At 36.3% G+C, this 23,181-nt stretch overlaps 1 protein-coding gene across 2 annotated transcripts in view; it reads left to right on the top strand.

The window, feature by feature from the left end:
* Nucleotides 1–6,082: 6,082 nt before the first annotated feature.
* PNPLA8 (patatin like domain 8, phospholipase A2) overlaps nucleotides 6,083–23,181 on the top strand; it is a 49,555-nt gene continuing 32,456 nt past the window's right edge. The window contains exons 1-4 of one of the 2 annotated variants that reach the window (XM_079149350.1): nucleotides 6,083–6,281; nucleotides 14,945–16,089; nucleotides 16,230–16,379; nucleotides 22,362–22,513. In XM_079149350.1, the coding sequence (XP_079005476.1) occupies nucleotides 15,034–16,089; nucleotides 16,230–16,379; nucleotides 22,362–22,513 (1,358 nt within the window). In that variant the 5' untranslated portion in view covers nucleotides 6,083–6,281; nucleotides 14,945–15,033. The remainder of the gene's footprint in view (nucleotides 6,282–14,944; nucleotides 16,090–16,229; nucleotides 16,380–22,361; nucleotides 22,514–23,181) is intronic. The other variant, XM_079149351.1, reaches the window with a different exon arrangement.

Here is a 23,181-nt window from a genome sequence, read left to right as displayed (position 1 = left end):
CTTTTTGCTTCTTTGCCCTGTATTCCTCTTCTGAGAAAAACTTTTCTCTCAAGACAAAGTCTGTGTTTCTCTGGGAACTACTGTTTTCTTGAGAAACCAAACACCCTAGGGCACTACTGAGGGACTTGGGATAGCCTACGCACAGTATGCATGCAGTCTATTCATGGTAACTCATATTCTTATCATAGATCATGGTAACTCATATTCTTATCATAGATCATGATGCCCTTAAATGACCGAATTGGGATTCTGAGAACTTTCACTGGTGAGAAAAGGGGAGTTTGCAGAAGTTATTACATGATACAGTATTAAAACCAGTGAACTGTGAGGCTGTCCAAATAAACCTGAGCTATGTCCACCAAATCTACCTCAATTCTGAATTTAAGAAATAGAGCTATAGATACTTACTTACAAGAAATTGACAATAAAATATTGGGGCCAGGCGTGGTGGCATACTCCTTTAATCCCAGAGGCTGGGGAGGCTGAGACAGGAGGATTGTGAATTCAAAACCAGTCTCAGCAATGGTGAGGTGCTAAGTAACTCAGTGAGACCCTATCTCTAAATAAAATACAAAGATAGGGCTGGGGATGTGGCTCAGTGATTGAGTGCCCCTGGGTTCCACCTCAATAACCACACCCAAGTTGAATATTGGGGCATTTCTACATTTTTTCCCAAAATTTTAACTGGATGAGATGTTCTATGAATTAAGTAAGGCAGGGAATAATTTTAAAATTATTAGCTAAAGGTAAAATATAATTCAGATTCAAAAGCTAGTTAAAGGAAATACAATTATGTGTGTCCTTAAGAATTAAATTTTGTGTTGTTACCCATGTTGACATCTGAGATAAAACGCTTTTGCTAATAAACCATTCTTTCTTCACTCAGAAAGTTACCTTATATAACTAATTTTTATGTTCTCCTGGTTTAATTCATCTGGGGAATGTCCCAGCAGGAAGTTAGAAAAACTGGTCTCAAGCCAGACAGAGAGGCCTGAAGTGAAAGCGCAGATAGGAAAATTCTTCAAGGTAATTTTGGGGGTGGAAAAAGAATGGTTTTATTGAAAAGTTAAATAGGAAAATGACAACATGGCTCCTTATCTTCAAATCTTGCTTTCTGATGGTGCCAAAAGAAATCTACCTAAAACTTAAATTCTACCATATTGTTCTTTGCCTTAAAATCTGAGAATGATTTAGATCAACTAGAAAATCAAGTCCAAGCTCAGCTTCAGCTCTCACCCAACCTTCTATCACATTTCCATTATCAGCCACATGGAGCAAGTAGCTCTTTTCAGCATTGTGGCAAGCACTCATTAACTCATTGCCATAATGCCCTTGATCTCATGAGTTGTCCCTTCTCTCTGCTCAAATTTTCTCTTTTCTCCCTCACCTTTACTGCCTCCACTACTGTCATTCATCTACCTTGCCAACAATGTCTTTTTTTTTGTACTTGGGATTGATTCTAGGAGTGCTTAACCAGTCACATCCCCAGCCCTTTTTAATATATATATATATATATTTTTTTTTTTTTTTTGAGACAGTGTCTTGCTGAGTTGCTTAGCCTCACTACATTGCTGGGGCTGGTTTTGATCTTGTGCTCTTCCTGCCTCAGCCTCCAGAGCTGCTGGGATTATTGGCGTGCGTGCACCACCATGCCCAGCATGGATGTCATTTTTAACAAGTCTTAAAAGTTCTCTCCCGGAGTAAGTCTTTCCAGACCCAACCAACTGTCGGAGGTTATCCCTGTTTCAAGTTCTTATAACATCTGGTGGATATCTCCATGATACTCTTTTATTACCTGGTTTACACCTTGAATTCCTGGAATATCTTCAATTTTTTACTTCTGGAAAATAGTCAATATCAGGCACATAATATGCACTCAGTAAAGGTTGAATTAAAGAATCTAATTAATACAGTATGCACTCACCAAATATTTAATAAGGGCCTCCTAAATGCAGGTCTCAGGGTTAAGGACCCAAACAGATAAAAATCTTTGCCTTCTTGTCTTAAACTAAATAAGGTTAATATTGAAATGGAAAAGAAACAGAGTAACACCATTTTGTTCTGACCTGACTCCATTGTATGCTTCCTTATGTTTTTTTCAGTCTCCTGAAGCTGTATCTATGTTGATGTCCCTGACTATGGCCCTGATGTATAACAAAATGACTGAGATGTATAATCAAAACAGTTCTCTTATCTAATCAAAATAACTGTCGCTGCAGGGTTTTTCTGACCTATATGTGCCTCAATTGTTCTTGTGGGTTTTGCCTTTATAAACTCTGTACTTCCAAAATTAGGTGCTGGGAGTTCTTTGAGATGTCAGCCTGCTCCCAGCCACTGCTTGCCTGGCAAGCTCATTAAAGAACACTTCTTTCCCTTTCAGTTTGGCACAATATGCCTGGTGGTTTGTAATTCTTGCGCACTCTGTAACAATATTAATTTTTTATTGCTGCAGAAACAAAATACTACTAAGTTAGCAGCTTAAAGCAACTCAAATTCATTCTGTCACATTTCCACTGGTTCCTCTGTTACTGGACTCACAATAATGAAATCAAGCTGACCTGGGCTTTTATCTGGTGGCTCTACAGAAGAATATGCTTTCAAGGTTATTTCAGTTACTATCAGAGTTGAGGCTATAGGGCTGAGTCTACCTTTTTCTCGATGGCTTTCAGGTAGGAGTCTCTCTTGGCTCCTTAAGGTCACCTCCATTCCTTATTAAATTGCTCTCTGCCTTCCCTTACAACTCTCTCTTGAACCTCTCTGACTTCCCATCTGCCACATCTCTACTGCTTTTAAGGGCCCAAGAGATTAGATTATACCTCCATGAATAATCCACAATACTTTTCCTTCTTAAAATCTGTAAACTTAATTACATCTGCAAAAGTACCTTTTGCCATGTAACAAAATATTTTCAGGTTCCAAGGATTGGACATGTGCCTTTTTATAGGAGGCCATTATTCAGTCTACCATGATGACCATTCTTCCAAAGTTATTTTCTAGCTCATCCTACTTGGGTAATTTGGAGAAATATTTTACAACAATATAACTAAATCTATTTTGTCTACTGCATTAAGTTTTGCTTCAACATTAAAAAGACTAGAAGTTCTCTGAAGAAGTTATTATGAACTGATCTTAATAGTTAATAGAAAGAGGGATGATATATAGAGGAAGGAAAAAATCTGAAATAGATAACAAGATCAGTAAACCTTGTAAATGATACAGGAGCAATGTGGATATCTACTTTACCTAGCTGCAGAAGACTATACGTTAAACAATTACTGTATTTATCATTATTCCAAGTTTGGATGGTTTCCTGAAGGCATTGGTCTGCTATTTTGCATACTATGAAATTTTTTTTGGTTGTTGAAAATAAATGAAATTCTCTTTTCCTCTCAAAGTTTTGCCCAACATAAAAATCATAAGTGGATTTTATTTCCCATTTTTAACTTATCAAACTATCAGCCTTAATAAAATTAAGGCTGATAATGGTCAATTCAACCATGCAGAAATTTAAAGTCTACTATTTGTTGGGTATTATGCTAGATTCAGAAGACAAAAATATGATTTCCTTATACTCCATGTCTATATGACACTTGGCTACATATAAATGAATACATTAAAATACTGTGCAGCCAGGGCAATAGTAGAAGCAAGCACAGATGGAAGAAATGATTTAATCTAGGAAACAGTAAGGTAGGATTTTTCTGGTTGAAGGACATATAAATCTTTAGAAGAATAGGGAGAAAGGGAAGCTGGGCCAACAACATGGATGGAGGCACTAAATATGAAAAGGCTCAATAGTTTGGGAAGTATAGGTAAAGTAAGAGGTAGTGAGTGGGGAAGTGAGGCCTGGAAGGCAGCAGGGTCAGGGCCTATCTTGCCCCTATGATTTATCCTATGATGTGCCACCAATCGTTTTTAATCAGGGAAAATACATAATTGGATTTGTAGTTTCGAAAGATTACTTTGATTGCAAAAAAGAGACTGGGCTAGAGGTTAGTTACTAGCTGTAAAACCAGTTTAGATGAGATTGATGAGTGAGAATGAAAGCCTAAAGCGAAGCAGTGAAATTAACACAGAACTGAGGAAAGATGCAAGAGGTTCTACAGTGAGATTCATCAGGGTTCGTGACTAATTAAAGGTAGGTGGTAGGTAAGGCAGGGCAAAGAAGGAGAAGGAGGGGTTGAGAGTTACTTGGAAATTTCTCTCAGGGAAGAAAAATCTGGATATTTGCTATTATCTGACTAAATTAGGGAATGAAGGAAAACAAGGGGAAAGAATATGATGACAGACTCTCTTTCTTATCAACCGTTAGTTAATAAGCCCCTCTGGAACCTTTTCTTAACTAGGACTTTGCCTTTAGTCACTGCCTCATACCTACCTAAATCCTGTTTCGGCAGGAATCCTCTAAGTCAGCTTAGTCTCTCCTGTCCTGTCATATCTGGTCACCCTTACCCACCTTCAGCAAGAATCTTAAGTCAGTTTAGCAAGACTATACCCAACCCTTGATGTCACTCTTAGTAATTTTCAATCTCCTGACCACTCACTTTGCTCATTGACCCTAAATCCCAGCTGTCTTTATTGTGTTTGGATCAAGACCAATTTCTCCCTTGTTGTTGTGACACCTATTGCAGTAATCCTATATAGTCTTTCTTGATGTTTTAACAAGGGCCAAAATGGTATTATTGTGCCCAGATCGCGAATCCCCAAAGACCACCAGGGAGCCGTCTGCGATGCAAAAGCAAAAGGGTCTTTATTGCAAGCTCGAGCTCGGACTCACAGGTTCACTGACACAGCAGGTACTGGCTGAGAGTCCGGAGTCTCCATTCAGTGGGATTTTTATGAGCTCCACAGTACAGCGGGAAATTTGAACAAAGCAAAGTACACAGTTGGCTGATATTCCAACATGTAAGGTTTGGCATGTTTCCATTGGCTTAGGGTACCCAGGTCTTAACATATTGAATATATGGTTTGGAATGTTAGGCATTGGCTTGTTAGCTCCCCATTGGTTGTTTGCCAAAGGCCAGTCCTAATCTAGTAGCCTTCCTGGAATCGGCTATCTAGGCCTGAAATCTTTCATGCCCTAAATGCAGCCTGTCATGGCTGCAGTTTAACTCCCTTTTCAGTATTTTCTTTAAAATTGGGGAAAAAAATGTCTCTCAAGAACTAAAGTTACTGCCATTCTCCTCCACATTTTAATTTGTGGTGTAAATTTATTAACAATTGTGTAGCTAAATATGTCTAGTTTATGCACTGCTGGGATTTAGCAGGCATTATGATGTACACAATCCAGTCATTTGTGCCTCAAGAGTCTAGGAAGTTGGCTTCCCCTCCTTAATTTTTTAAAAAATACTCAGTCTAACACACACTAAATTTGGCAGCTCATAATTCCCTTCCTAAAGGACTTTAAAATAATCTTACAGAGGGCTATAGCATTGACACCTTTCAGAAGGCGATTGTTGAAGGCACAATTTAACAGTCTTGGTAGTTAACACAAGACCTGCTGTGGGTTCTAGCTTGCCTACCTGATACGCATAAAATTCAGAATTCGAAAGAAGTGTCCTAGCAGTGGGGCCACTGGAGAGACTGAATCTAACTTCAACAAGATAATATATGTGAAAGCGCTTCTGAGTGACATTTCGTAACATATGCAGATGCAGATAAAGAATAAGCGTCACTACAGTGACAGCAGCGTAGTAGGGGCCTGGCCTTGTCGCTTCCACCCTCGAGGAGGCTCGCAAAGAGGCCTCCATTTCCGAGACCGGAACAGAGCATGGTCCTTCAACGTGGAGATGGAGGCTTGGTTCTGCGGAAAAGGGATGGAGACTCAAAAGCAAGTATGGACTCTACCCTGAGATCCGACGCGGCGCAAAACTGAGCTCCCTCGGCTCAAGCTCCTTGACAAGACCATAAATGCCAACCGCCTCTTTACCAAGCCGCGCCCCTCCGGAAGCACGCGCGCGTGCACACACGCACGTCTGCGGCGGGTGTCCGGCCTGGGGCTGTCACGCTCTATTGCGCATGCCTCAGGGCGGGGACGAAGCAGCTATTGACAGAGAGGGCAGGTGCCGGAGAGAGGCGAGGAACAGCACGGTCTCCGGCGGGTAAACCCGAACGGCCTGTGCGTCACTTCCGTTGGGGCGGGGCGAAGCTGAGGGGGTGGAGCTCCGCCTGCTGCGCCTGTTTGTGCTGGAAGCTCAGCTGATGCGGGCCGGCCAGAGTGGACGTCAATGCCGGGAAGAGTCGAGTCTCCACAGCCGCGGGTGATTGCGGCCTGCATCCCGGTAAGTGGCCGCGAGGTGACTGGAACGGGATGAGAGGCAGGCTGGTCGCTCTGGGCACTTGTTTGTCCCGGTTCTTCTGTTTCTATTTTGGACACTTCCAGAGTCGGGGTGGGGAGACGCCCGGCTTTGGGAAGGTCCCAGCACCCAGGCACCCAGTGGCAGCCGGGTCCGGAAGGGGCCGCGGGCTCCGGGGCTGATTGGTGCGCGGTGCCGCCTGCCTGCTTTGCTCCTTCGGGTGCTGCCGCCCCAGTCGCGGTTGGTTTCTCTGGTCCCGCCCTGCGCCTCTTGTCCCACCCCTTCGACTTGCCAGCCCAGTTTAGCGGAGCCTGTCTCCCCCGGATTGTAGTATTCTCCAGTAGGTCCCTGGTGACTCTTAAAAACAATTTCCCTGATCTCGACTGTCACTGTATACCTTGGGCTTTCGTTGCTAGATATTTTTATTCATCAGCAATCTCTTTTTCGCCCCACCCACATTTGGTCTTATCACTGCTGCTTCTGCTTAAGCGGATTTAAGTGCGTGTGCTTTTTTAAAGGTGAAGCTGTATGAATCATTGTATTGCAGTACTTCCTACCTTTGTGTCATTTCTGTGATTATGCTGAGAGGAACCTGGTTCCACGCCTAGTGCAATGATAACTTTTCTAAAGAAAGTGATGACTCTCCAAGGAAAAACAGAAGAGATGTGACATAAGGGACTATCATACAGTAGTTTTAAAAATACTGTTTTTATTTCCAGGAACAGTTGTATCCTGGATCTGCAGTCCTAGTTGTTGAGATTTCAAAAATGACAAAAGTATGTTTCAGGATTTCAAGAAAAAGTCATTAAAATAATGTAATATTAACATTAAAATCTGAGAATTTTTTAAAAGTGCATTAAATTGTAAACTGAGTTTACACTTCTTGTGAAGTAGTTGTATCAAGCTCATTTTAGCTATTTTGTCGAATTTCTTACGCAGATTAGTAGTACTTTAAGTGTAAAAACATGTTCTTTCATACTTAAACTTTAGTGTTGATCTTATTTTTCTGAGATCTAAAATAAAATCTTGTTTTTTTTCATGAATGATGTTAGATGATGGATCAGTTTCACCTGTTTATATATTCACTTGTTTTCGTATGCAAAGTTGATTCAAGAACAGTTTGTACTCTGAGTTGTTTTTTCCTCTAGTTAAGACAGGGATTGTGCTTAAGCATGCATATTGCTTCACTTGTGGAACATATATTTGTAAAAAGGTCAAGAGTTAGAATTCTAGGCTCTAGACACCTTTCTGTCCTGTCATTTCTCTGCTCTAATTTTCTGTCCTATATCATGTATTTTATCCTGTTTATTATCCATTAAAACTTGCTCCTGAATTTTGGAGGATATTTTTTCTCCTGTGCTCCCTTGTTTCTTTGGAGGGTTTTTCTTTCTTTTCCAAAATCTACGTGTCACTCAGATTTCTACTATACATGTTGTTCTTTCTAAGCCAGAACTTTGACATTTGAAACCCAAGGGATACTATAATAGGTCTGGGAATATTCCTGAAATGTCACAGAAATTATAGTGTACATTTGAAAATAAGCACTTTTCGATAAAGAGGAACATCTGTCAGGTTCAATAATATTCAGGTGATATATACTATAAGCTCTCCTTTAAATCTGTGCAGTCTAATGGTTTCAGGTATCACTGTGCTATAATCCCACACATGAAACTATAGTCTAGGTACATTTCAGTTTGAATACCCCACCTTTCATTCTGTAAATCCAAAAGAAAATTCATTTTTCCCTCATATTAAATTGGCTCTTTCCTCGTTTTTTATTTTCACAAATTGCATTCTCCCTATGTCTCTGATTTACAACCATGAGTTCTCTTGACATTTTCTCCATATCCTATTCTTGGTGTCACCAGTCCTGTTTCATTGTTGTTCTATTAGTTTCCTTCTTCCTTTTTCCAGATGTGGCTCACAGTAGCCTCCTTCTCAGTTCTAGTATTATTAATTCAGACCCCTGTTACCTTTTTGGCTACATTATTGCAATGATTGCATGATATCTATAAATTCATTCTTTGCATCCAATATGGGCCTCCTGGCAATTCCCTTAATTCCTTTGGTTAAAATTCCATTTCTATACAAACCTCCTCCTTCTGTTTATTTTTATTTTTTATTTTTTTGTTATTGGGCATTGAACCCAGGGTGGTTATCACTGAGCCACATCCCAGCCCTTTTTTTATATTTTATTTAGAGACAGCGTCTCACCAAGTTGCTGAGGCTGGGTTTGAACTCAGTCCTCCTGCCTCAGCCTCTCGAGTTGCTGGAATTATAGGTGTGTGCCACTGTGCCTGCCTCTTCTATGTAAACCTCCCTTGTATTTACACCACCTCTGTATTTCTTACTCTTTTCTTATTGATGATGGAACTTTGAATTCTTTTCCCCATTTTTGCACTCTTTTTTTTTTTTTTTTTTTTTTTGTGGTGCTGGGGATTTGAACCCAGGGCCTTGTGCTTGTGAGGCAAACACTCTACCAACTGAGCTATATCCACAGCCCACCATTTTTGCACTCTTGACTTTGGTTTGACTGAATTTACTCTCAAAACACTTACCCTGAATTACTGGTGTGGTCATTTGGTAACCAGTTAAGCTTGTTGATCATCCTTTATGTTTTGTGTTTTTGCTTGATAGTCATAGTTTTCTGAGAGGAGTATATTAAAATCCCTTATTTGCTTCATAAAATCATTCTCCTGCAGTAGTTTCCATTTCTTTCTTTTTGTTTTTTTCTTTATAGTCTACAGTTCTCTGCAAAGTTGAAAGATAACCTTTTTGATTAGTCATGATGATTGAATCTTTTTAGAAAGAAACAATGCACACTCCTTAATCACAGTCTAGGCTCACATTGCTCTGTCTTTGCCTCAATCTTGAACTCATCTCAGTGATTCTTCCCCTTCCTGACTTCACTTCATCCACCTTGTGTAGGCTGTTACTGAAAGTAAAAAGCGGTTACTGTCTCCAAAGTTTTGCTAGCTTTTTCCTCTTCTTAGAAAGTTTTTTCCCCCAGATTCTCTTAATAATTTGCTTCCTCACTTAAGATCTACACTAAAATGTCAACTCACTTCTGGTCATATGTCTAAAATGACATTCTCTATGCCCATCTTCCCTTACCTCCTGCTTCATTTTGATTCATTGCACTTCTCATTCTGATGATATGCATTATAGTATTTGTTTATTTGCTAAAATATTGTGTTGACCCACAAGACTACCTGATTTTTAATAAGTAAATGGTTCATTCTATTTATTATTATATAGTTCCCCCTTTTTATTTTTATGTAATGTCTTTCCCTTAAATTTGCTTTAAAAGACTTTTTACTTTATATTGGTTATTACATCATTTTTCCACATTCTTTTATTACCTGTTTTGTCATTAGATTATAAGTGGATCTCAAAACTAGCATGTAGCTGGTATTTTCATTCCCAAAATTTTACTGTTTCTTTTTACTCTTTACAACTCTTTGTTGTCTTTATTTTTGCTCCTGGTATGTCTCTGAACATTTTAAACCTACTTACTTTTTCTCTGTTTCTGAATCTTAGTTGTACATTTTCCTATTGGCTGCATTTACTGATCCTTTCTGTAGGTGACAGTTCATTTTCTTGCATGTTTTGTAATCTCTCCATTAACATTCAATAGTAGTTGTTTCGTATGGAAGTCCCACTGCCCTGGGCTTTGGAAGTGTCTTAACATGGTGGTTTCAGTTGATTGCTAAATTCCAGTTGTCACCAGCTGACCAATTTCATTAGGGTCTCTACACCATGATGGTAGTTTGCTTGCCCAGACCTGAAATTCAACTTGCAGATTTCCCTCCATTGGTATGACTTTTCATCTACAAGTACTTTACGTATATTTTATCAAGGGCTTTTCTAATAACTTGGCTTCTTACATTGTCTGCAAATCAAGTTCAGATGGGCCAAGAAAGCAGATAGGTTTACATTTTTTTCTCTACTTCCCCCTGTACAATTGAATGTTTTAAAATAATATGTGCACATGCAATATTATTTGAGAATGTTATCTGGATAAGAATAGGTTCTTGGTTCTGTCTTCCTCAGTATCATCTTCCACCTTTTCCTCCTGTAATCTCACAAGGTCCTATAGTAAAACTGTACTACTGCACAATTTCTTAGTGTATTCAGTGTGGTTTTGTTTTTTACATTTTTTTTTTTTTTTCTGTTTGCATGTGTTTATTTTCTACCATTTGAACCTAGTGCTTTCTATTTGGGAATGTTATTTAATTATTAACTCAATTTCTTTAATAGGTATATAGGCCTATTCAGATTGTAGGCTCTTGTGAGTTTTGGCAGGTTATGGTTTCAATGAATTGGTGCATTTCATGTAGGTTATCAAACTTGTGGACATATAGTTATTCATAGTATTCCTGTATTATCCTTTCAAAGTCCATTGGGTAGTCATGTTCCTTCTTTCATTTTTGAGATCAGTAGTTCGTTGCCCCTCTCTTTGTCTCCTCTTACTTACCCTGGCTGGAGACTTATAATAAAAAAAAAATCTTTTCAAGGAATAACTTTTGCACTTCATTGATTTTCTTTATTACTTTTCTGTTTCAATTTCATTGATTTCTGCTCTAGTTCTTATTTCTATTTGAACTTAGTTTGCTTATCTTTTACTAGTTTCCTCAGGTGAAAACTTAGATTACTGATTATCTTCTTTTCTGAAATATGTATTCAGTGCTATAAATTTCCCTCCAAGAACTATTTTGCTGTATCCCACAACTTTGCAAAGTTGTGATTTCATTCTAATTCAAAGTGAACTTTAATATCTCTGAAGTCCCCTTTCCTTGATCCCTGTATTTTTTAGAAATAATCTCCATGTTTTGAGGTTTCCAGTTATCTTTTTGTTACTAATTTCTAGTTTAATTAATTCATGTGGTCTAAGAACAGACATTTTATGATTTATGTTCTTTTAAATTGGTTGTGTTTTATGGCCCAGAATGTGGTCTTTCTTGGTGAATATTCCATATAGGTGTGATATGAATGTGTATTCTCTGTGATTTAGTAGTCTATAAATGTTAATTATATCCAGTTGATCAATGATATTGTTAAATTGTCCTTACTGATTTTCTCTGTTTTCCTTTTTGATTGAAATTAACATACCTACTTTTACTTCCTTTTGATTAGTGTTAGCATGGCGTATTTTTCTCCACTTTTAATCTACTTATATTTTTATTTAAAATGGGTTTCTTATAAACAACATAGTTGGGTTTTTGTTTTGGTAATTCACTGTGACAGTTGGTATTTAGTTAGTGTATTTATACCAATGACATTAGTGATTGATGTAGTTGCATTAATATCTACTTTATTTGATGTCCTTCCCTATCTGATACCCTTTTGCTTTATTCCTATTTTTGTTTTCCACTTTTTTCTGCCTTTTATGGCTTAAATTATTTTATGATTCCATTTTTTCTCCTTTCCTAGCATATTGGTTATACCTTTTTTTTTTTTTTTTTTTTTTTTTTTTTTTTTTTTTTGTGGTACTGGGGATTGAACCCAGGGACTCGTGCTTGCAAGGCAAGCACTCTACGGACTGAGCTATCTCCCCAGCCCTGGTTATACCTTTTATACCTTTTTTTTTTTTTTTTTTAACTTTTGTTAATGGTTGCCCTGTAGTTTGCAATGTACACTTATAACTAACCTAAATCTAGTTTTAAATAACACTATGCTTCTTCACAGATAAATTTGAGTGGCTTGTAATAATAAAATAACACTAAATCTTCCCTTCCAGCCCTTCTGTCCTTGTCATTCATTTCATCTGTATGTAAACATACATAAGCATTGAGCCTCTAGAACTTTGTCAAAATAAATCTCTTTTCTTTATAAAATAGCCTGCCTCGAGTACTTCATTATAGTAACCCAAAATGGACTCATACCTTACCTTTTTCTTCTGTAGGTAAGATGTTTTATTCTTTTTCAACTTCTTTTAGGATTTTTTTTTTCTTAGTCTTTGATTTTTCTGTAGTCTAAAAATGATATGCCTATGTGTAGTTTTTTGTTGTTGGGGGAGTGTGTGTGTGTGTCATTTCTGCTGCATGATGTTCTTTGAGCTTCCTGGATTTTTGGTTTGGTGTCTGACATTAATTGGCAGTTCTTATTTTTCAAATGTTTGTTCTGGACATTCTCCTTTTTTCTTCTATATTTGCATTTCGCATATGTTGCACTTTTTGTAGTTGTCAAACTGTCCTTTATATTGTTATTTTTTTTGGTCAGTCTTTGTTCTCTGTGCTTTTCACTTTGGAGATTTCTATTGATATATCCTAAGAGATTCTTCCCTCAGTTGTGTCTTCTCTACTAATAAGACCATCAAAGACATTCTTCAGTTCTGTAACAGCGTTTTTGTCTTCTAGCATTTCTTTTTCTTTTTTAGAATTTCCATCTCTGCTTACATTGCCCAACTGTTCTTGTATGCTGTATAGTTGGTTCATTTTAGCCCTTAGCATATTAATCATAATGTTGATCATAATGTTGTTTCTCTTCTGGTTACCTGATTCTGATATTTGTTCTATCTCTTTAGGTTGTATTCTTCTCCTTTTTGTATGCCTTGTAACTTTTTCTTGATAGCTGGACACGTTGTACCAGGTAAAAGGAATTGCTATAAGTAGGCCCTTAGTAATGTGGTAAGGTGGGCGGCAGGAAAGCTGTCAATATTCCTGTGGTTAGGTCTGTCTTTTAGTGAGCATGTCTCTGTACAGTGAATGTTATAAGTGTTTCATAGTTTTCTCCTCCCTTAGGTGATACAGGATGGCTGGAGTGGGCTAGAATTGGATGTTTCACTCTTCCCACACATAAGAAATTGGGTATTTTTGTTCGCTCAGGTCAGTTGTGGTCCGATAAAATCTTAGCAGGATAGGCTGTGGTCAACTGCTTTCTCTTGAGGGCAGACCTTGTTAAGCACACTCGTGTGCTCTGTATTTTAATTCTCTCCTGGCTACTAGAAGCATGAGGGGATTTTTCTTCTCTGGAGTCTGAGAACCTGGTCAAGTTCTTAGAGGTTAAACAAAGTGTAGGATCCTCCTCTGGGCTTGGTCCACCAGGGAGTTTTAACTCTGAGCCTCCAGCAGTTAATCAATTACCCTTCCGCTTTTCCTTCTCTGGTGCTCATTCCCACAGAGGTTTCTGCTCCTTGGTCTCTGCGTAAGTTAGCTTTAACTCCTGTTCACCCATCTCTCCATTTTGGGGGGCAGTGGTTTGTCATGTGTCCTTACCCTGCAGATCCAAGAGGAGTTTGTTCAGCTTTTTGCTTAATATCGCCTTTTCACTTATGAATTCATCAATATGCAAAGATCACCTAGTTTTTATAAACTGCTACATAATATAATATTGTAACTCATTCCATTTTTGTATTTACCATAAGTTATTTAAATATCTATCACTGAAGACATTCAGTTGTTTTTTCATTGCTTTGTTATCTCAACCATTGTAGAGAATGTATACGCTTAAGCAAGTATTTCTGCAAAGGTTCTTGAAAGTGGAATACATGCATTTGAATTTTTAAGAGCACTTAAAATTTTATCAGTTACTGTCCTACTTTCCTAGTCCCTTATTAATAGGAGATATTATCACTTATTTACATTCTTACCAATTGAAAGAACAAAATATCTGTTTTGGCCAGGTGTGATAACATGTGCCTGTAATCCCAGGAATTACACATGCAAATTCAAGGCCAAACTTCAGCAATTTAGCAGGACCCTAAGCAATTTAGCAAGACCCTGTCTCCAAATTACAAAGGTCTGGGGATACAGCTCAGTAGTAAAACATCATTGGGTACAATTCCCCAGGGGAAAAAATGTCTGTTTTAATCAGCCCTTTTTCTTGATGGTGAAGTATTTTTTTCTAATTTTCCTGTTTGTTTTTATTCTTAAGTGACTGGCCTATTTATGTCCTTTGCCCATTTTAAAATCAGGTTATTCTTTTCATACATATGTGATTTTTACATTGTGGTTGTGACCCTCTTTTTGTTGGCTGCTACATACAGTTTTTTGTAGTCTGATTTCCAGGATCCTACTACTAAATAGCGATTTATTTATTTATTTATTTATTTATTTATTTATTTTGCGGTGCTGGGGATTGAACCCAGGGCCTTGTGCTTGCAAGGCAAGCACTCTACCAACTGAGCTATATCCCCAACCCAATAGTGAAATCTTCATGTGGCTATCTCCTGTTGTAGACTAGAAGTTCCTTAGTATCCTGTTTCTTTGTAGCCTTAACATCTAGCACCATGTCTAATGTAGATTAAGTATTCTATAAATTGTTGCAATGAATGAAGACCCTACCCTTGTTCTCAAAGTACTTAAAGTCTCATGTCATATAAACTAATCAAATAGTTTACCAATGAGGAAGAAAAAATAACATAATATCTAAATTACATATTAAATAATATATTGTAGAAGAAAAATCTACCTATTGGGAAACTTCTTTAAGTAGCTTTTTTCTAAACATCCTATTACTCAGACTAAAAAGGTGAATTATTTTCTATTATCTTAAAAGTGAAATTAATATCAGCTATATTGGAAATATATGGAAATATAGGCAGTTTGCTAAGTATGTTTCAAATAGTCATGCATTTTATATTCAATTTTAATTTTAACTTAAATCCTAATTTTTTTTTTTTTTTTTTTTTTTTTTTGCTATTTCAGGTAAGACCATGAATTATGGCATTTCTTAAATGAAGCATTCAGAAATGAAGTAAAAGAATGTCATATAGAAAATAAATGATTTTTAAGTTATGTCTTTTAATTTGACTATAGATGTATATATTTACCTCCTTAGTAATGCACGAAGTCTTTGTGGGAAGCAGAGAAGCAAGCAGCTGCATTTTGGGTACTCACCCAAACATTTCTGGAGGATAAGCCATATCAGTCTACAAAGAGGTTTCCATGCCAGCAAAGTAAGATGTAAATGGGCCAAAAATGAAACTTATTCTTGGAGTAAGCACTGTTATTCCCCAAGCAACCATGGTTTACATATTGGAATTTTGAAACTTAGTACTTCTGCTCCTAAGGGACTTACGAAAGTAAGCATTCGTATGTCCCGTATTAAAAGTACTTTGAACTCTGTTTCAAAGGCTGTTTTTGGTAATCAAAATGAAATGATTTCACGGTTAGCTCAATTTAAGCCAAGCTCTCGAATATTAAGAAAAGTATCAGATAGTGGCTGGTTAAAACAGAAAACTTTTAAACAAGCCATCAAATCTCTGAAAAAATATAGTGATAAATCAGCAGAAAAGAGTCCTGTTGCAGAAGAGAAAAGTCACATTGCAGATACAGAAGATATAGGAAAACAAAGCCTTTTTCATTACACAACTAGTATAACCACAAAATTTGGAGAGTCATTCTACTTTTTATCAAATCATATTAATTCATACTTCAAACGTGAGGAAAAAATGTCTCCAAAAAAGGAAAATAAACATTTTCAGGATAAATCAGAACTTGAAGGTGAAAAGACTCAAGAAAAGAAGTCCCTTTCTCCAGATCCTGGCATCCTGACTGATAAACCAGGCTCTGAATCTTCCATAGATTCTATGGACAAGCCTGCAAGTCCAAGTGGAATGCCTGAGGTTCTTCCAGTTTCTACTAAACAGAGTATTGCTAACTTTCTCTCTCGACCCACTGAAGGTGTACAAGCTTTGGTAGGTGGTTATATTGGTGGACTTGTCCCCAAATTAAAGTATGACTCAAAGAGTCAGCCAGAAGAACAGGAAGATCCTACTAAAACTGAGCAGGCTATCAGCAAAGACAAAACTCCTGAGGAGAAAAAGCGCTTGTCTCTTCAGCGAGAAAAGGCAAGTTGTTTTTCAGTGATTGTGTTTTGATTGTGTTAATTTTTGTCAGATTTTTAAATTTCGTTTCATAGCAGATCCTAAGAAACATTAACCATTTGTTAGAGCAGTTTTATATTCTAAATATATATATGTCTTTGTAGATTATTGCAAGAGTGAGTATTGATAACAGAACCCGGGCGTTGGTTCAGGCATTAAGAAGGACTGCTGACCCAAAGCTCTGCATTACTAGGGTTGAAGAACTAACTTTTCATCTTCTAGAATTTCCTGAAGGAAAAGGAGTGGCTGTGAAGGTAATTTCTAAATTTATTTAATCTAGCTTTGTCTTAGAATAAAAATGCTAAAAAAAAAATTTTCAAATGGAGAAAGCAAAGCCTTTTTAAAAAAATTTTTTGTAGTTTTATATGTATTCAGTAATTGCTTCATTTATTCTGTGATAAACATTATGCTAATGAATTCCTCTTAGTCTGTGATGTAAACTATTCTATTAGTATTGACATCCATATTTTGAGGTTAAACATCTATAATAGATTAGTATCTGTATATTCATTGAATTACCTAAAAGCTGCCAAAGTTTTCTTACTTGCAGTATAGATATTTATACTTTTAACAACTCGTAAGACAGGATACATAATTCATATGTAAAGCCATTGCTAGTTTTTATTTCATGATCTTTCCATATTTGAAAGCCTAAAAATTTTAATGACCTTATTACTAATGGAATTGGTAATCTTAAGTAAAACAATGAACTTTCCCTACCCTGTTTTTTAAAAACATAAAATAGTGAACATAATTTAGACCCATTTAAATAGACTGTTTTTAGAAAGTTCTTTAAAATATATGTGAGTCTCTCCATCTATAATAAGACTATTTGTAATACTTAATGAACAATTTGAAAATATCATATGATAGATATTGTTAAAATTCTATTAGAGGGCTGGGGAGATAGCTCAGTTGGTAGAGTGCTTGTCTCACAAGCATAAGGCCCTGGGTTCAATTCCCAGCACCGCAAAAAAAAAAAATTCTATTAGAAATAAATTAGTGTTTATGTTTAGTGTGTCTGTCATTCAAGAAATTATTAGTTAACTCATTCACATTTATCTACTTTTTGACAAATCACCTTGCTGAAAAAGTCTTTGAATAATGCATTCTTCCATAATGTTATATAACAAATATATTATGATACATACACTTTAATATTTTATGTTCCTAAAATTTGGGATTGTCTTTCACATTTATAAAATTTCTTACTTAGAAGACAAATTTTCTAAATATACAAGTGCATTAAAGTGTGTTTCACATTTCAGTCATAAAGTAGAGAGATAATCACTTTCCCATAGTTGATTTGGGATGCTTTAACAAAATACCCTAAACTTGGAAGATTATATATAGCAAATTTATTTCTTACAGTTCTGGAGACTAGGAAACCCAAGATGAGAAGCTGGCAGATTTTGTGTCTGTGGTTTGTTGTGGCAATCTCATGTGGCAGGAGGGGCAAGGCAGTTGCTTCTTTCAACCTCTTCTACAAGGACACTAATCCCATTCATGAGGCAAAGACCTCATGACTTTATCACTTTCCAAAAGACCCTACCTCTTAATTCTGTTGCACTGGGTACTAGGTATCAACATAATGTTTTTTGTTTGTTTGTTTGCTTTTTTTTTTTTTTTTTTTTTTTTTGAGGAAAAGGAAAAAATTATTGCTTTCCTCGCAAAGGAGAAACACAAGGAACTCCTCTCCCAGAGTCTGTGATTCTACCCATCAGCAAGAATAGGGGACTTTTAAAAAGATGATTCAAAGGCAAGATTCCATGTGTTCTCTCTTGGAGTTGTAATTCACTGGTTAATTTGGGAGATAGTCATTTCTGAGATCTTCTGTACCATCCCCAAAGTTTGGATTACTTCATTCCTGTGGTGGGTGTGTGCTCAAGGACAGATAACTCTCTAGAATGGGGAAGAAAGGTAATCCTCTTTCCCCTGAGATTAGGGAGGGGGAGAGATTAGGGAGGAGCAGGGAGAGAGGAAGAGATTAGAAACACCAACATATTAATTTTAGGGAAACACTAATATTAAAGAACCTTTTTAAACATTCAGGTATCATATATATATGATATATATATATGATATATATATATATATATGATATATATATATCTTTCTTTCTTTCTTTTTTTTTTTTTTTGGTGGCTGGGGATCGAACCCAGGGACTTGTGCTTACAACGCAAGCACTCTACCGACTAAGCTATCTCCCCAGCTCCTACTTTTCTAAGCATAGAGTTCACAAAGGACACTTCCATGTAACCAGCACCCAGATGAAGAAGCAGAACATTACCAATGCCTCGGAAGTCTCTGTACCCCTTTTGGTCACAGTCTCCCAAAGAGGCAGGTGTAGATTAGTTCTGCCTGATTGACTTCTTTTACTCAATGTATTGTTAGGAATCATTGACATTGTGGTGTTGGTTGTCAATTATTCATTCTCATTGTTTTCATATTTCATTGTGTATTACATTTATTTGTTGTACTATTGATGGATTTCTGAGTAGTTTTCAGTTTTAGTCTGCTATGAAAACTTGCTAGTTGAAACTTTGAGGATTCTCTTTAACATTTCATAACTGATCCCAAATCTAAGGACTCTGCAATGCCAAGAAAAATGTGCCATAGAAATGGATATTAAGGTTCATTATGAATGAAGTTCTAGATAGTTCAAAGAAAATTGTTACCCTTCCCTAAATAATAAGCATTGAAAAACAGTGGCCTCAAATGCAAATCAAAACTACCCTAAGATTCCATCTCACCCCAATTAGAATGGCGATTATCAAGAATACAAGCAACAATAGGTGTTGGAGAGGATGTGGGGAAAAAGGTACACCCATACATTACTGGTGGGGTTGCAAATTAGTGCAGCCACTCTGGAAAGCAGTGTGGAGATTCCTTAGAAAACTTGGAATGGAACCACCATTTGACCCAGCTATCCCACTCCTTGGCCTATACCCAAAGGACTTAAAATCAGCATACTACAGAGATACAGCCACATCAATGTTCATAGCTGCTCAATTCACAATAGCCAGATTGTGGAACCAACCTAGATGCCCCTCAATTGATGAATGGATAAAGAAACTATGATACACACACACACACACACACACACACCATGGAATATTACTCAGCCATAAAGAATAATAAAATTATGGCATTTGCAGGCAAATGGATGCAGTTGGAGAATATCATGCTAAGTGAGATAAGCCAGTCTCAACCAAAGGACAAATGATCTCACTCATAATCGGATGATGACACATACAGGGGGTGGGAAGGGGGCAGGAAAGGAGGAAGGAGGGACTTTATAGAGGTATAAGAGGGGTGGGAGGGAGAAAAAAATAACAGAATGAATCAAAAACTATTACCCTAGGTAAATGTGTGATTACACAAATGGTATGCCTCTACTTCATGTACAAACAGAGAAACAAGATGTATCCCATTTGTTTACAATAAAAATGAATTAAAAAAAAAAGAAATACAGTGACCTCTATAAATTGCTTAAGGCAAGTCAGCATTGTATACTCTGCTGAGAACTTTCCCAACTAAACTTTTACCCAATTTGGGGGGGGGGGGGAGTTAGCCAGCTTTTTATTATTGATTTGTATATTTCCTTATATGTTATGGCAGAATATGTGTGTGTGTGTACCTTGCAAATATATTCTCCCACTCTGTGGCTTACCTTTTTACTGTTTCTGTTGTTTTTGATGAATGGATATCTTAATTTAGTCCAATTTATATTTGTCTTTGTGTTCTGTTGAAGAAATTTTTCATTTCTTGTATTCTAAATTTTGTTTTACTTTTCTTGCTTTTATTTACCATTTATCTAGAATAAACTTGGATCTATTGTGTGAAATAGGAATTCTGACTTTTTTTTTAAATACACATGTCCAATTGACATGGAACTGTTTATTGAAAAGAAAGACTTGTCATAAATGTGGTCACTAATATAAGTCTGTTTTTGTGGACACTAGATTTTGTTCGATTGGCATATTTACCTATTTTTGCTTCAGTACTACACTACCTAAATTATTGTAGCTTTATAATAAATTTAACATTTGGTAGTATAAATCCCCCAACTTTGTTCTTCCTTTTAATATTACCTTGGTTATTCTTGGCCTACCATATTTCCATAAAAATTTTCAAATTAACGTATGCATAGAAAAATAAATACAGGAGGAAAAAACTATGTTGGAATTGCTTTGAATTTATGGAACAGTTTGGGGTGAATTTTATCTTTATAATATGGAGCCTTCCGTGCCATGAATTTGGTAAATTATTCCATTTTGGGGGGTCATCTTTATGCTCCCCCATTATTTTCATTGAGTGTTTTGCACATCTTTCATTGAATTTACTTTGTAGATATTTGTTGCTTTTGAATGCTGATTTTCTTATTTTTATTTTAGCATCTTTATTAGTAATTATGAGAGGATCCCTCTTGGTCTTTGATCATTTCATACTGTAACATGTATTCTGGATGTTGTACGTGACAAAAACAAATAGCAGCAGTAACAACAAAACTGCATAGGCTCCAGATTGCTTTTTTCAGAGAGCTGATTTTGTTCTTGGCCTGGTGGTGTTAGGGCATTCATTCTTTTAGGTCAAGGCTGGGTTACAGTTTGGTTAAGACCCCTAGTTTTCCCTGTTTGGGGGCCACATTCCTCCAGGGTTTTCAGTTGAGAGCCTGTGTGTTTACTGCCACCACCCTCATGGGTTATACAGTCCCAAGAATTAAAAAAAAAAAAAAAATTCCACTGTTGATTTCCAGAAGTCATCATCTTCGCTTTCTTACCTTTTCATATCTCATCGTTTCAGAATTCTGCAAATGTCTTGAAGTGAAATCACAAATGTGGGCCAAAAGCCTTGGGTCTTCAGTTTTGTCCCTCTAAACTCCATGAGACTAAATGCTAAGCTCTTTCCTCTGTTCATTTGTGGCCCTCTGTCTGAAACAGGCTCATTTTCCCATCATTTTGCTTATTCACAGAATCAGCAAGTGCCTTCACAGAATCAGCAAGTGCCCCAAGGAAAGAAAAACTGTAGTTTATCAGCTCACTCCCCGGCCATTATCCCTTCTTCAGATTCCTAGTTTCTTCCGTGCTCATTGCCTCAGCAGCTCTCTGATGCCTTTAAACAGATGGTGCTTTTCTTGTGTTTTATCAAGCTGTTCTAGTTTTCTTCGCATGATCATTGATCTGTAACAAATTGTTCCATCCTAACCAGAAATGGAAATTTGCCTTTCTAAACTCCACCATTGTTCAGGTTCTTCTAAGGGCACTTTGAAGCTCAATACTAGTCAAGGATAAAAAGAAGAAGAAATTTAGAGCAGTAATATTTCACATTTGATTATAAAAAAAAGAAAACGATGATACTTTGGAAAACTGTTGCATTTGCTACAGATACACAGCAGAAGTGCATCTACCACTTAGCCATTCCCTTAAACCTGGGATACTGACTATATGAAGTGTGCCTGTGTATGAAAGCTCAGTATAGAACCCTAAGATTTAAACTCTTGCCTGTCACCAGCAATATGCAGTTTAATACTTAGAATCTTGCAGACCTAGGTTTATTTAAATAATTCATTTTATTTTTTATATTAAGAACTAGTATCTGGCTCTGTTGCCCAGACTGGCCCTAAACTTTCTTCCTTAGTCTGTTAAATAGCTGAACTAGTCACATGCCAGTGACCCCATCCTGAACTTATTATTTAATTTTAATAGTCATCTTTTATCTTCTACCTCATTTTTATTTTATAAATTAACATTTGTTTATATTCTACTACAGGTCTCTTTTTGTCCCGTGTGAAATATACACAAGATAGTTTATTGTTTTTCCTTTTAGTAACCGTTTAATTTCTAATAATTACTATGAAGGCGTTTTATCCTCTTCAGGATTTGGACAAAATATGTGTATAATTTAGGATATCAACCTTTTGTTGTCATAATTAATATTTTTATAAATTTGTATTAAGCAAGTTTTATTTTCTCTAATTTTTAAGCATTGCACATTTTAAAGAAGATATTTGGCTAGAAGTTACTTTTATCTGCTGTATTAGGACAAACATATCCTAAATATATAATGATAGTAACATATCAAAAACTAATCTATCATTTATGATTACTGAGAAAATAATGAATACTGACACCTCTAATTTATGTGATAATCTACTTGTGTTAGTTTTTAAAAAAATCATACATTTTTCTTCTTGATTTGACAAAACCAACCAAATATCTTTTCCCTCAATACAGGAAAAAATTATTCCATATTTATTACGACTTAGACAAATTAAGGATGAAACTCTTCAGGCTGCAGTAAGAGAAATTTTGGCCTTAATTGGCTATGTGGATCCTGTGAAAGGGAGGGGTATCCGAATTCTCACAATTGATGGTGGAGGAACGAGGTAAGAGTAGAAAAATAACTTTTAAAAACCACAGAATCAATTCAGCCTTAGGCATCAAAAAAACTGATTTGGTATAATTATATTATTATAAAATCAAATTCTAAGATACATGAAATTGATATTTTTATTAATTTACTATATGACTATGAAATATTCCAACATATATTTGAATCACTTTTATTTTGATTTGATGTATTTATATTTTAATTTGATATTTTTAAATCTTTTTGGTAGTTCATGAACTTATCAGCCATTATTCTTCAAAGAATCTTAGCAATGTTTTATAATTTCAGCTTTCTTTTATATTTATCTTACCCATGTATGTCAGTCAACTCATCACTAAATAAAGTGATAGTTAAAAAAAAATTTATGTCACAAACTCCCTGGTTCCCCATGTCTTCCCTTGCCCATGCCAGTTCTGGTCCTATACAAGAAATAAATACATTCTTTGTTCAGAAGATAATTTCATTATCAATCTTCATCTTAACTACTTTAATCTTAAACTAAGATTTCTAGTGACTTCCTGTTGGCAGTATTAAGGCACAATTCGAAACTCTAAATTTTGTGGTGCCTACTTTTATTGTTCTAGGAATGATCTGGCCTATATCATGTATTGGAAATAGAACTTTTCACTGATTTTTATATATTGTCCCAGTGTTAAGAATTGT

The sequence above is a fragment of the Sciurus vulgaris genome (assembly GCF_902686455.1).
Source record: "Sciurus vulgaris genome assembly, chromosome: 8".
Taxonomy (NCBI): Eukaryota; Metazoa; Chordata; class Mammalia; order Rodentia; family Sciuridae; genus Sciurus; species Sciurus vulgaris.
Note: the sequence above shows the minus strand (reverse complement) of the source record. Positions and strands in the feature narration are given on the sequence as shown.